The 14,543-nt window shown below is 30.7% G+C and overlaps 1 protein-coding gene and 1 long non-coding RNA gene across 8 annotated transcripts; one reads left to right on the top strand and one right to left on the bottom strand.

The window, feature by feature from the left end:
* Positions 1 to 7,443: 7,443 nt before the first annotated feature.
* Positions 7,444 to 8,803, top strand: LOC145065922 (uncharacterized). The gene is made up of 2 exons (XR_013688582.1): positions 7,444 to 7,503; positions 8,507 to 8,803. It is a non-coding gene; the product is annotated as an uncharacterized LOC145065922 (long non-coding RNA).
* On the bottom strand, positions 8,693 to 13,650 carry LOC145065920 (TMV resistance protein N-like). 7 transcript variants are annotated; one of them, XM_079013031.1, is made up of 6 exons: positions 11,569 to 13,650; positions 10,729 to 11,478; positions 10,455 to 10,609; positions 10,115 to 10,250; positions 9,774 to 9,857; positions 8,693 to 9,081 (listed from the first exon to the last, which is right to left on the bottom strand). In XM_079013031.1, the coding sequence occupies exons 1-2, from the start codon at positions 12,334 to 12,336 to the stop codon at positions 10,867 to 10,869; spliced, it is 1,380 nt and encodes a 459-aa protein (XP_078869157.1). In that variant the 5' UTR covers positions 12,337 to 13,650; the 3' UTR covers positions 8,693 to 9,081; positions 9,774 to 9,857; positions 10,115 to 10,250; positions 10,455 to 10,609; positions 10,729 to 10,866. The 7 variants fall into 7 exon arrangements, with proteins under 7 accessions (XP_078869157.1, XP_078869160.1, XP_078869161.1 ...); XM_079013034.1 differs by having other exon boundaries at positions 10,144 to 10,250; XM_079013035.1 differs by having other exon boundaries at positions 10,168 to 10,250.
* Positions 13,651 to 14,543: the final 893 nt, after the last annotated feature.

The following is a 14,543-nucleotide window of genomic DNA, read 5'->3' as shown; positions in this document are numbered from 1 at the left end:
GATACTTTTCAAAAACTCTATCTACCAATTTTCAAAATGAAAATTATAAAACTTCTAATATTATCGATTTTTCCACTAAATATCACATTTTGATGCTATTGTATCGTATCTACTTGCCATTTGTTATGTTTCGAAATGACAATTATAAAATTTTATCAAGTACCTCCCTAATTTTGATCAATAGGGCCAGGTCGTTGTGTAAAACATCGAAAAAAGGGCCATTCTATTAAGTACCTCCCTAATGTTGATCAATTTGTTATCTTCTTATTTTGGTTAATTATGTCCCAATAATCAAGTCAAGAATAATCAAATTTAAAACATACATGCAAACTTTTATTAGTGTTTGGTTCTTGTAGATTGTATCAAAAGATATATTAGTTCTGGTATTGGCACATAAAGATCTAGATAGAGACACAACACCATATTTTGGGAAGGTGATTTAATTTTATGAACTTTAACAGCAGATGGTTAGCATAGGTCATGTATAAGAACTTTTTTCTTCCGCACTCGACTACATAGAAAGATCATTAATGGGGTCTGCTAATATTCATGAATGTATCCTCATACTTGCCAACTTTTGAAGTTTAAGAACCAATTTGACATCAGAGGCGGACTTGTAGCTATGGAACGTATGCATGCGCTCTTATTAATTATTCGATATCCAAAACAAAAGCACAAAAAAGTAAGAAAAAGAAAAAAACAAATTGTCAACTCATACTCGAGCGCAATACACAATCAGAATTGACTCTCATCTCTCTGTTGACTCTCTGATTGATCGCAGCCTCAATATATCTGTGCTCCAGTTATTCATTCTTCTATTACTTAATTAGGTGGTTTTCTCTTGTCTCTATTTGATTAAAGATAACTTATATTGGTAAACAATGACTAATAATTATAAAATGATAAACTATAACTTAAACATTAAATCATTGGTTAGTTAGTTATGGTTATTGGTAAGCTTAACGTTCTTAACAATTAGCTTTATTTTCCTTGATAGTTTGTAAGAAAGTTACATAATATTAATAATATGAGTGATCAATTCTTAAATGATAATTCAGTAACTTATGTAGATAAAAATATATTTTTAAAGTTCACGATAAAGATACACGGACCACTTTCAACATAGGAACATAAGACGAGAGCAACTGTATACTACTTTTTTGATATTAAGTGTCTTTTTTTAGACAATACATTTTTTTTTCTTAACTTGCTTCAGTGTCTCAAAAAATAGATCCTCAACCTATCTTTACACCCAAACGATTTTTCATCACTAACCTGACCTGATTTAAAATACCACAAATGGTAATCAGTAAATGACTAATAATGAACTTCCAAAAGTATTTGGTGCTTAAACATAGCAATACAAGAATTCAATAGTCATTTTCCTCCAAATTCCATTCATTTATAACATACACAGCAGCATATTAACTTCACGGATTGTTTAATTTGATCATCTAACTACAGCAACTCAATAACTTCACAACGCTGACTAAATTAGGTCAAAATACGATTATCACAACCCGGATCAACATTTTTTTAACCCACTGATAAATTTTACTTAATAACTTATAGAAAACTTCATTAACACTTCCATTTCTTTCTCGGTAATTTATAATTAATCAGTATAACAGTTTGAGGAACATACCTCAAATTCCCAGCAACGTCACACTTTAGCAAACACCCTTTCTAAGCTCTTTACTTTGGAAGCTTATGCTTCAATTTCCAATAGATTTCTTCTAATAATTTTCTAAGCTTATACCTTCCCTTCATCATTGACTCGTTTCTCTCCATTCTTCATATCGATTAACGACGGAGTGATAATAACAAGAATATATTTATAATTCCTTTGATCAGTCATCACAATTCTACACACTATCACCTTAAACCCTTAAAATGTGAAAAATATCACAAAACACCAAAATATTAGGAAAATGTTTTTTTTAATAAAATTAACATATTTTTTTACATAAATGATCACATATTTTATTATGGGATCATGTAAAATCATCCTTTGCTATGATTTCACATTTTTAAATGATTATACCACCAAAGATTAAAGATAAATAAAAAGTCATGTCTTCAAATATTGCGAAATATATAATATTCCATTTATTTTATTTTTTTGAATTTTTTTGTGATGCACACCATTGTAAAAATGAATTTTGCAGCATAATATATATATATATATATATATATATATATATATATATATATATATATTTGACAAGTGTCATGCAATTAAAACCCCTCATTAATGTTATATATCATTTATCATGTCACTTGTCAATCTATTAATTATTCATTTCAAATTTCAAATGTTAAATTTCCCACTCTAATTTTATTAAATTAATAATTGATTATTCATTTTAAATTTCAAAATTTAAAATTTCTCCCTTTAATTATATTAAATTAATAACATTAGATTAAAAAATAAAATAAAATTAATATAAATTATAAAATGATATAACTCCACGTATTTATTTAAATTAACGATTATAATTTTATATAACTAAAAATATCTCTTAAGTAATAATTTATTTAAAATAATTGTATAATAATTTTGATTTTTTAATACGAAAGTTTAATTAATTTTATAACCGTGGTTATCACGGGTTATAAACTAGTATATATATATATATATATATATATATATATATATATATATATATATTTCACATAGATATTACTGCAAAGTATAAGGTTATTTGTGTAACACATCAAAAAAAAGACCATATTCTTAAGTAGTTCCTTATTTTGATCATGCTTGTGATCATCCTATTTTGGTTATGATTGTTGAAGTCAATCAAAGTCACAATAACCAATTTTAAAACGCGTATTAAAACTTCTATTAGTTCTTGGTTCTTAATGACTAGGTGTGAGACCCGTGTATTACACGAGTTTATTAAAAAAAAGTTAATATCATAAACTATGATGAATAAGAAGGTAATTGAAATACAAAGTAATAAAAAAAACTATTGACATATTGTAAATAATTATTAGGAATAAAAAATTTTGAAATAGTTCTTTGAATGAAAATTAGATATCTTATTTCTAAGGTTACTGTTATACATTTGTATTTAAAAGTAGTTATTTCATCAAGGGCAAAACAATCACATTTATTGAGAAAAACTATCGAAACCAATTGCATGTTTTGTTTAAGGGAAAATATGACCAGAAAATACATAATATATAGTTGTAGTCGGATGACTTTGGAAGTTAGATGTTATAAAAAAGACTTTATATTTAAATTAAAAAAAAAAAAAAAACAACACTACTTTCCTACACCCCTTTACATTGATAATAAATATGAAATGACAATTTGTAACTAAATAATTATAAAATTTGAATACATCCTAATGTGTAATAGTATTCTGTAAAGAAAAAACTAAATTGCAATAGGAAACATTGATATTTTTGTATTTTTCTGTATTTTTTTTATAACATTGATATTTTTGTATTTTTTTTACAACACATACACACAGCTAAACAATGTATTTTTGTTTTGGAAAAAATGTTATATATATATATATATATATATATATATATATATATATATATATATATATATTGTTAAAAAGTTTACTGCAATTTTATAGATTTTTTCCAAAGTTTATTGTTAAATTATAATTTTTTAACAAAATATGCAAAAAATCACATTTAAGGAAAGTGCAATGCTAGTTTCTGCAGAATTTTGAAGTTTTGAGAATTGTAAATTTTAGTTTTTTTTGGAAAATATGGCAAAAATATGACTTACTATAAAATACTTATTTGAGTAGGGGTAAAACAGTAAAATTTGTTCCCATTTTTGTATTTAATTATAACACATTCACATGGTAACACATTATACTATCAATTTGATGTTTAATATAACACCATAACTTTTTAATATATTTGAACCCAAAAAAATTAAATTGGCAGAAATTTATTATTTATAAAATTACAATGCTATTTTTTGCTTAGTTATGAAGTTCTTTTATAATTCTCATCTTTTTTGGAAAATAGGTAGAAATTCATGGGTAAATCAGTCACACGCAGCATAACAATATACTTTCTTATGAAAAAATGTTAAAATAAAAAATCTATAAACTACAATGCTACTATATTTTGCATATTTTCTACAGTTTCATTGTTTAATTTAATAATTCTATAAAAAATGTAGAAAAAAAATGTTAACACGGCAGAAATGTGACTCATTATAAATTAGTTTTTAAGTCGTGGCAAAATAGTCAAATTTGTTGTCAATTTTGTATTTGTATTTTATACATTTCTATACGGTTGGTTGACAAGGTAAAACAACATAGAGACTATAAAAATCACAATCATTAATCATACATTCACAAACAGTTATTTTATACATAATTTGATGTTTTGTACGTAAGTCAATCATCGTTATTTTTAATTTATTAATATTTAAAATGGTTTCAAAATATTAAAATCATGTTCTATTAAGTCAATATCAATGATAAAAATATAATTTTGCACAATAAATATAAACTTCAATAGAATGAAAGTAAATAAATAACAATGTACTTTGTATTTTTGATATTTGATTTTTGATTTTTATGTTTCATTGATAATTTTTATGAAAAAACACAATAAAAGCCAACGATTACCATTGTTATAACTCCTTAAAATTTTTTAGTTAAATACCCTATTAACAAAAATTTTGAAAGCACCATATTGTAATAAAAAAAACACAGTGTTGACAAGTTAAATAACATAGAATGAACAAATTAAATAAAATATCATTTTGACTAAAAATTCCTTTACTATATGTTTTGAGTGTTTCCTATTAAGTTTTTTATTCATTTTTAAGTTATCCAAATAACAAAAGAAACAAAAACGGTAAAAATAATCAAATTTACTAAAAAAATAAAAATTTTCATTATTACAAAAAAATGAGCATTTATTTTACTATCTTCACAAAAGTATAATGTTGTAAACAATATAACCATTTGGAATATTTTTACCGTCAAAAGTTGACTAAAAATAAAATACCATTTTAATTTTTATCATTTTCACCAAAGTGAATTGAAAAAAAGCACCCCAACATTGATTTCCACTCAAAATTTACAAAACGGTCATCTCGTCTAGATGAGAATATTTGTTATTAAAAATGCCTATTGTGACCTTTTTAAACTTGACAAAAGGCCTGAAAAAATATCATTTTAGCTGCACAACTTGCCTGCAAAGTAATGGTGTCAAAAATACCTGATTTACATCCATTTTTACATCCATGCAAGCAAAATCACATTTTGAAAAGGAGCATTTACATAATTTTGATAAAAATCTTACTTTTCCTATTAAAAAAATAATAAAAATGAGCACTATTTTAACATTTTCACCAAAGTAAATTGCCATTTTGTCATTCGCTCCAAAGTACATTGCTATAAACAGAACATTATTTTATTTGGATCTATTATATTTTGATTTATGGCAGGTTGAAAACAAAGAGCATCTCTAAAATAGACATGATGATTTATGACCAATATTATATAGTTTTCTTTCCAGGGCATTTTGGACATTTAAGTAATAGTGAATGGTTACTACCATGAAGAATGATGCATAATAACGACCCTTAGCCTCAAAGATGCCATGATCATCGAACAGGGTGCCATCATCCATGCAGATTACAAGGCATTTTGGAAGTTAGTAAATTTGAAAATAAAAAGAAAAAATGTTAAATTATGAAAATGACGATCAATATATACCCAAAATTTACGTGTTGAACACATAGCTTTGATGAGGCCTTACAAATGAGGCTTAAACACCTAACCACCTGATGCTCAAGCTTCTCAAATTGGTCTTCATTTATTTGATTCCCATCAACTCCAAATTTGAATTGGGTTTATGAGTTCACTCTTTGAAGTTGAAAAATACGTACCTTTGCTATGATTAAACTAATATATATGAAAATCCGGAATCATTGAAATGACAGTAAGTGTTAGAACCATCTTAATTAATATTGTAAAGTTGTATGGTTGCTGATTTATAAAAGTGAGAACATTATGTAAACACATTGAATTTTATTCATGAATAGTCTAATATAAATGCATCAAAGGATTAAACATAATAAAACTTTTGGGTTGTGACAGGAGCAAGGACCCTCAGTACAGGATCCTACGCCAATGTGACAAAAAGGTTGGCAATCACTATCCTTATGACAAGGGTCGGGAATCACACGATCGCTCATAGCATGACCATTGTTTTTAGACGTAGATTTATGGTTCACTACATATCCTCTCTCAGTGAAAGCATATGACATCTACATACCTGCAAAGTGTATCTCGTTAGCATTGAACTCTGTTAGTTTCTGAAACTACAGAAGTAGAGAAACAAATTGTAACAGGAATGGAAAGCAAGAATACGACAAAAAAGACAATCTTTTAGTGAAAGCATCCGCCTCAAAGGAATCAACTTATGTCTGTAGGTTCAATCATCGATTGCCTATGAAGACATATATACAAGAGAAAATTCATATTAGTGGTACAAAAAAGGAATCCCAATAATCAACGCTAATAAATGCGAGAAAATTCATATTAGTGATACAAAAAGGCATCCCAATAATCAACACTAATGAACGCATACTGTTTTAAAGAACATTTATGTTAGGAAACGTAACGTATAATCTTGTCATTAAAAATTTGATCTTATAATATCATTTATATATTTTTCTTACCTAATTAGGGTCAAAAAATAGAATCCTTCCTTCCAGATCAGCCAATCCATGAATTTTCGGTTTCATACCTTGTTTTAATTGGTTTTATATTTAATACAAAAAAAACCACAAAATTCCATGTGGAATTAATTTTATTCAAAAAAAAAACCACAAATTTACATGTGGCAAAAGGCTTAAGAATATGACAAGTGGCAAAAGTATTTTCATTTATTAGGGAGGATTTGTACCAAAAACCTATTGGGTCAGGTATGTTCACATAAAGAAGATCTTGATAAAAATGGAATATTGTATTTAAGGAATAAGATTTAATTTTATGAAGAACTTTTAAAGCATAGGGTTAGCCTAGGTCATGTATTGGACCTTTTTGCTTCCACACTTGACTAGGTCTTAAAGATCATTAGTAGGTTTTAATATTAATTTGTAAATTTATTATCTTGCTTAAGTGCAAAAACCATTTTGATATTGAAAATAAAAATATTGATTATGATATGTTTTTTCTTTTTCCTCTGTTTATTGAACAAGTAAAAACTTGATCTTGGCAATGCTTCATCATGAGAAATGAGGTTGGGATCTGAGTAACAAACAATTTTAAGTTAGGATGAAAAAGAAAAAAGAAAAAAAAATGAAAATACCCTAACAAACGCCAATAATGAATCCAAATTCCCAAACACTCCCTTTCCAACAGCCTTGTTCTGATTTACTCCCTTGTTATTGAGTCTTGACAAAAAAAAAAAAAAAAAAAAAAAAAAAAAAAAAAAAAAAATAAGGGAGGAGATCAGAAGACGATGATACGGGATTCCAAAATCCTGTAATCCGACTATCAAGTAAGTGAGGAACGATTCAGATGACTCCAATTCGACCTATATTATTATGTACATCGGTCCCCCAATACCCTTTCCATATCATCACACTCGTTCTCCCATTCTCTGTCAATGCAATTGTTCGCCATTTATCTGTTTTTGATTTCATCTTATGCTGTTTTCCTGTTTTCTGTTGAATAGAGGAATCGGCCCTGATTTTAACATCATCAATCTGCTACTTTATGCATCTGGCTTCTTCGGTTTTTCCCATCAAAGGAACCAATTATGCAAATTGTCTTTGATTCGAGATCTCTGTTTAGATATGCTGTTGTCCTGTTGAATATATGATACCCAAATTTATCTGTGATTTTCCCATTAAAGGGACCAATAAGGCAATTAGGCCGCTATATTTTCCAATTCCAATATGGTTTACCTTTTACATAATCCAAAGTCTGATCTGTATATGTTTACAGTTCACATACTAATTAATATCATTATCAATGAGTTACTGACTTATTAGGCTGTGTTAGTGTTTTAGTTCATATAGTACCAGAAGATTCCAAAAAAGATGTATATTGAGCAGCAAACAGAAAAGTAGGGATTCCCTTCCTATTCATTAGCCCAAATTATCAGAAAAAAATGTCATTCTCCCTTGTAGTTTTACTGGATGAAGAAACTCCAATCTAGTTATTGTGGCTTTTAGCCTTTTATGTTGAAGCTGATTGAATGAATTTTATATGTTTTGAACCCATTTTGATCTATTTGTTTATCCTTCTTTATCTTAATTTAGTTACTTAAGTTGATAGCAATCTAGTTGGCATTGATATTCTGCTGATTCCTAGTAAAATATATGAGATCCTACTTTTCCAATTCACAATCCTGAAACTTGATTGCCATTTATTCCAGAAAAAAATGAAATGCTATGGAAAGAATAATTGGATTAAAAGTCGAAAAACTGCCTATAATTGGTCCCCGAAATTAGTTTGAAAATTAAAAGTTTATTTTGAGCTTTTTAATTGTATGCCAGTGCAAAATATGTTCTATGCTGAAGTGGGATCCTCTAATGGCATTATTTGATCCAGCTCGGGATATATCAGTGATGTTCAAACAGTAAGAATTTTCCGTGCTCTTTATCTCAAGTTTGATTGAAAATAGTACAGGTTTTGTAAGGAAAATATCAAGGTAGTAACAACTAACAAAGTTTCTATTAGACTAGGAAACAAAAAATTATTATATGTATTGTATTGTATGTTTGTAGTTCTCGGGGTACCAAAACTGTAACATTTGTTATTATATATATCATAGTGTATGATGAATTCGAAAATGTGGTGTTCCTCAATGAACCAAAGGAAACATATCCTACACATGTCGTTCCACCATATTAAGGCTCCACTGCTACACTAGACTCATGTGAAAGCTCAAATAGAGAACCTTCATCTACCTCCTGCTTGATGACTTTATTATTAGAGAACAACACAGAAAAAGTCATTGTGGTAGATGAAGTGTAAATGTTCCAACCCTAAACAACAATCTACCAAAAAGCCTCCCTGGATTCATATCTTCAATTGCAAGACTGAAAAAGTAATCTTCAATAGCATTATCCTGCCATGGAAAACAACACACTTATGATTCATATGTTTGGGTTTATATAATTACTCATCGTATATTGAGATGTTGGGTTCAATTAATAAAGTTATAGTTTCATTTCGAAATCATTATTAATAACAATAACCCAATAGCTTAAATCTTTGTTGCACTCCAAAGATGTCTAAACTAATTCAAAGCTAAAAACATATACATCAACATTTTCATTGCATATTCCAGAGCTGTCCGAATGATGTGCAGGAAGACAAAGATGAAATAATGTTCTGAAGTTGAGGAAATAAGCAGGTTTCATATCAGATTATCAGGTGCTTTGTGCACATTAACTTATATAGATTGTAAAGCTACACTAAAGTTGCTCGATAAGACCAATACTCAAAGCCACAACAAACAGTTTTACCAATATATCTAAAAACAAATTACAGAATAAATTAGTCAGACTTTTTACACAGGATCCAAAGTTTTTATATGTTAATTAAAGAAACATTTGATTTATCTTACAACCCCTCCAAAGCTCTTTTTTGCAAGCTCTCGTACGATTGTAGAACAACAAGCTACATGGGTTGGAAACTGACTATCGGATTTGCAGGATAACACACGAGATACGACCAACAAATAAGGTGCAACTTATGAGAAAGACAATTGGGCCCTTCAACATTGTTGGTGAAAGAAGAAAGGCACATAGAAGGAACCTTAGCTTCTTGTTTTTAACAAGCTTGGGAATACATGATGAAGACCTTTGATGTATTTATTATCTCTTTAATCATGTCATTTGCCTGCAATAAACAAATAAAATGATGCAAGGGTTGAGTTAGAATATATATGATAGGCTGATATGCATGTCTACGATAGTGCTGAACAGCTTCATTATGTGGGGCACTTCATCAAACCAATCATGTAATCCACCGAGCACCTCTATTTGGTCAAGGTCATTGACATCATTGAAATAAATTACAGTATTTCTATTATTACATAACCTACTTCTCATCTTGGAGTTTTTAACTAAATAGCAGTAGTTGTAAAAAGTATTTACCAAAACAATGTAGTTTGTAAATTATTTACCAAAACATGGTAAATAGAAGGAACCTTGGCTTCTTCATGTTTTTGACAAGCTTAGGAAAAAGTGATGAAGTCCTTTGATGTATTATCTCTTTAATCTTGTCATTTGCCTGCAACAAAGAAATAAAATGATGCAAGGGTTGAGTTGGAATTTTGATAATACGCATGTCTATGAAAGAGCATTAGCCTCATTATGTGATAATAAACTGACACCATAGATCACATCAATCATGTAATCCACCTAGCACCTTTAGCTGGTCAAGGTCATAGACATCATTGAGAACAATTAGAGTATTTCTATTACATAAACCTACTTCTGATCTTGCATCTTCTTGCTCCCTTGATGTGTTATGTTAGACTATAATATCGTGGTAGTTGGAGGCAGTTATATATGATGTGCCTTACAGGTGATTGTTCGCTCTGCTGTGAGTCACACCCTGTCATGATATAGAGGTGGTGCTTTCCTTTGCTGTATAAATACAAAGTGTAGTCATATGAATTAGCTAAAGCTTATATACCAAGCATTCTCTTTCAATACTCGATGTATCTTACAGTATCAAAACCTAGGATCAAATCAGGAGTTTTTACCTTGATATGCAATCACCTTTGCAATCTGTTTTTCAATGTATGATGCGCAGTGTAATCGCATTCATAAATTCAGAGTGCAGACTATATGAACCGGCAAAGAGTTGAGAGATATATGGGTGTATGGATCTGATAGATGTTTTATTTCCATATAATATTGATAGAAGACTTAGAATTATCTTGGATCATAAATTCCTTAGATGCATCATTTGCCTCATCCCAAAATTCTGAGCAATCTGTTGCAAATTTTCTTGTTTGCACCGGATCATCTTTACTTTTTCTAGGAACGAGCTCAGCTGCAAATGAAGTCCAATACCCCTTTATGGAAAATGAAATGATATTGTATGATGGACTCAATGATGTGGTCTGCCTCAATGAACTAAAGGAAACATATCCCACGTGTGTCCTAACATCTCCACCATATTCAGGCTCTGGTACCTCATTGGATTCCTGCCAAATCTCAAACCGAGAATCTTCTTCATCTGGATCCTGCTTGATGCTTATATCCATCCACATTGTTAGGTCCTGGGTAACAATACGTATTAAGAACCCACAAAAGTCATTGCACCAATCATCTGGAAGATGCAGTATAAACGTGTCATCATGAGATTGAATATGCTGGGTATATAGGTCCCATTTAACATGTGGGTGACGCTTTGTAAATGTTTTTCCCCTAAAGAACCTACCTACAAACCCCTTTGGAATCTGCTGTTCAAGAACAACATTGATAAAATGATCTTCAATAGCATTTCCCTGCCATAAAAACACATTCATGTATTTGTATGTTTTGATAAATATATGATAAAGATCGAAATTCAAAAGGTACGTAGAGTAGAGGCAAACCTGGAGCATGGAGTCTAGTAATATCTCACCAACAAGTGGACCTACTTTCTTGTCCCCCCGAAGTGAGACTTTCCACAACCATTTACAGTTTGAAATATCTCCAATGCTTTCAAGTGAGCCACAAAAATCTGCTATGACAACGGCCATACTTGATGGCAGCTCCGACAACTCTACAAGTCCTTGGCACCATGACACGTTGAGCCATTTGAGCCGAGGAAGTCGGAAGCAACTAAAACTTAATCGTGAAAACTTATTTCCTCTTAGATCGAGCTGTTGCAAGTTGGGCAACTCTAAAACATTAGAGCCTAGGTCTTTATCTCGCAAGTTGAACCAGTGCAGATCCAACTTCCTTAAGAAGCGGAGTTCTTGCCAGTTGTTAAAAAACCCTAACCGACATAAACATTCTACACCAGGAAGATTGCTGCAACAATTAACAAAAAATTTTGGACAAGATTCTATGTAGGATGCAATTTCATTCCCACTATTATCCAAATCAAGATGTGGTAAATTCTCCATTTTCTGTTGTTGGATCTTTGGAAACTTAACAAGTTTGAGGTGTCCTTTGAATGAAAGGGTATCAAGTTTCTTTATTCCCCTAATCGGTGGAAACATCTCAAGACTGGGACAATATTCTATAGATAAGAAAACAAGCTTTTCCAAGCATCCAAACGATGGATGAATTTCTTCTAAATACCCACATCCATTAAGAATGAACCTTTCAAGATTTGGAAGTCCAATAAAATCTGGTGTCATGATTAGGTTATTCATATCACAAAGTTTCAATAACTTCAAATTTGGCAGCAACTGTTTAATAAAAGTGCAAACAAGTCAAAAATGTATAAAACGTGACAAGATTTGAAGGAAAATGGCACACACACACACGCATAAACTAGTTCCTTCCATCCACATATGGAAATCAACTGAATCAACTGAAGTGTTCAGTTATTTAATAAAATATCTATAAAACATATAAGAAAAACAAGATAATAATAGATCTTTAAACCCAAATCAGTGTTATCAATATTTTATAATGGTCTTTAATCAACAATGACTAATAGATCTTTAAACCCAAAAGGTAACGTAATGGGTGTATGAGTTGGCTGTTCTAAAAATAAATATATGAGATGATAACTTGTTGGAGGATGGGCTTTACATAAATACCATGTACTACAATGACTAATTAATATGTCAATAAACAATTTGTTTTTTGAAAAGTTTATAGTTATGAAGACAAATGGTATTCATAGAATAAAGGTCCAAGCTTTTTAATACTATAGATACTTGAAATTTACTCTGGATTAGTCATTTCAGTAATTCATCAACTTTGTTTTCTGATATGAACCCACCAAAGTTGACAAAAGTCTATCAGAGGCGCAAGAAGCATTCTCCGGGGGCTGTTTAGTACTTTTCGTAATTTAAAATATTTATGGTAATTATATGGTATTTGATTTTGTTTAGGATTTATCCTCTTACTTGAACCATGGGAAAACCAGACACCCGATCTGATACTGCCGCCTGAAACCTCAACAAGGATCCGACTCTTGATAAGAATCTAGTAGATTTTCAAACACAATCACTGGAGCGGTTCGAGAAGGTGGATCAAGAATTGGTGGAGATGAGGGCAGAATCGGAAAGTAGACAAGCAATTAAGAAATAATGGCCCTCCTACTTAGGGCATCGTAACCACCACCACCACCGCCTACGCAACCAATTCCCCAGGTGACCCCTCCAATTGTTACAATCACTAAGGTGGCTGCTTCTATTCCGCTAAAAACTGCCTCCAGGGGTTGGCAACAGCCACCAATCATGCAACCACACATGCAATCGCAACCCCAACCTTCTTACACGCCACATCCTCCTTTCTGTTCGATGAACAAAGATTCCTTGGACCACCTCCCTTCACCCTGGGGACGGTTCCAACAATAGCAAGTTTAAATCATACACCGGTGATGGATGGGGGATTGAGATCAGCACTTTCCAAGAAGCAATCACATGGGACCAACCATGGCAGCCACCAATCTCTAACCAAGGGCAAGGAAGGGGCCACTGTGAAGGCAACGACGTATATGGGTGGGTGTACAAGGCGGAACAGTTTTTTGCAAGGTTTTGAAAACCGGAACGGACATTGAACCGGCCGTCTTAATGGTCCGATGGTTCAATTGGTCCGACCGGTCCTAAAACCCGTAAAAACCGGTGTATATATATATATATATATATATATATATATATATATATATATATATATATATATATATATATATATATATATATATATATATATATATATATATATAAAAACTTCATTAACAGCTAAACGCTTCCATTTCTTTCTTGATAATTTGTGATTCATCAAGTTATCAGTTTAGGGAACGTACCCCAAATTCCCAGCAGCACCAAACTTTTAGCAGACGCCCTCTCTAAGCTCTCCAGTTTGCAAGCTTATACTTCAATTTCGGAAAACTCCTTCCTTAATTTCTCTTTCGAACAAGGATCAATTTGAGTAGGTCGGTATCTTTCCTCTATCGTTGACTACCCTCTCTCTAGAAAGGATATGAAAAAGTAATTATAAATAAGAGAACATTACAAATTTGGTCGCCGAATAATTTTTAAAATTTTTTTGGTCATAAAATAAAGAGTAAATTAAACAAATGGTCCATATGGTTTGAAGTAAATTATGAGTTTAGTCCCTAACTTTATTTTTTAACTCGGATTATTCTTATAGTTTTATTTTGTTACTTTGTTGGTCCCTAGCCAACTTAAAATAACTGATATACCCTTATCTAATGATGCGCATCGGAACCGGATACCCGATTTTGAAACCGGAAGCGCCTCTAAATTGTTGGTTCTAGAATTGGAACCACCTTAAGTGGTTCCGGTTCTATTTTTTTGGAACCGTTACCTGTCGAATACTTGTCGGAACCGATTATATATATATATATATATATATATATATATATATATATATATATATATAT

Source organism: Lactuca serriola, chromosome 8, assembly GCF_051521515.1.
Source record: "Lactuca serriola cultivar US96UC23 chromosome 8, Lser_US96UC23_V15, whole genome shotgun sequence".
Classification (NCBI taxonomy): Eukaryota; Viridiplantae; Streptophyta; class Magnoliopsida; order Asterales; family Asteraceae; genus Lactuca; species Lactuca serriola.
Note: the sequence above shows the minus strand (reverse complement) of the source record. Positions and strands in the feature narration are given on the sequence as shown.

Bases quoted from the DNA above. Each gene is read 5' to 3' on its own strand.
- LOC145065920 (XM_079013031.1), bottom strand. From the start codon at position 12,336: ATGAATAACCTAATCATGACACCAGATTTTATTGGACTTCCAAATCTT. The intron at 11,479-11,568 runs GTTTGCCTCTAC...TTTTTATGGCAG, and splicing joins TACTAGACTCCATGCTCCAG to GGAAATGCTATTGAAGATCA.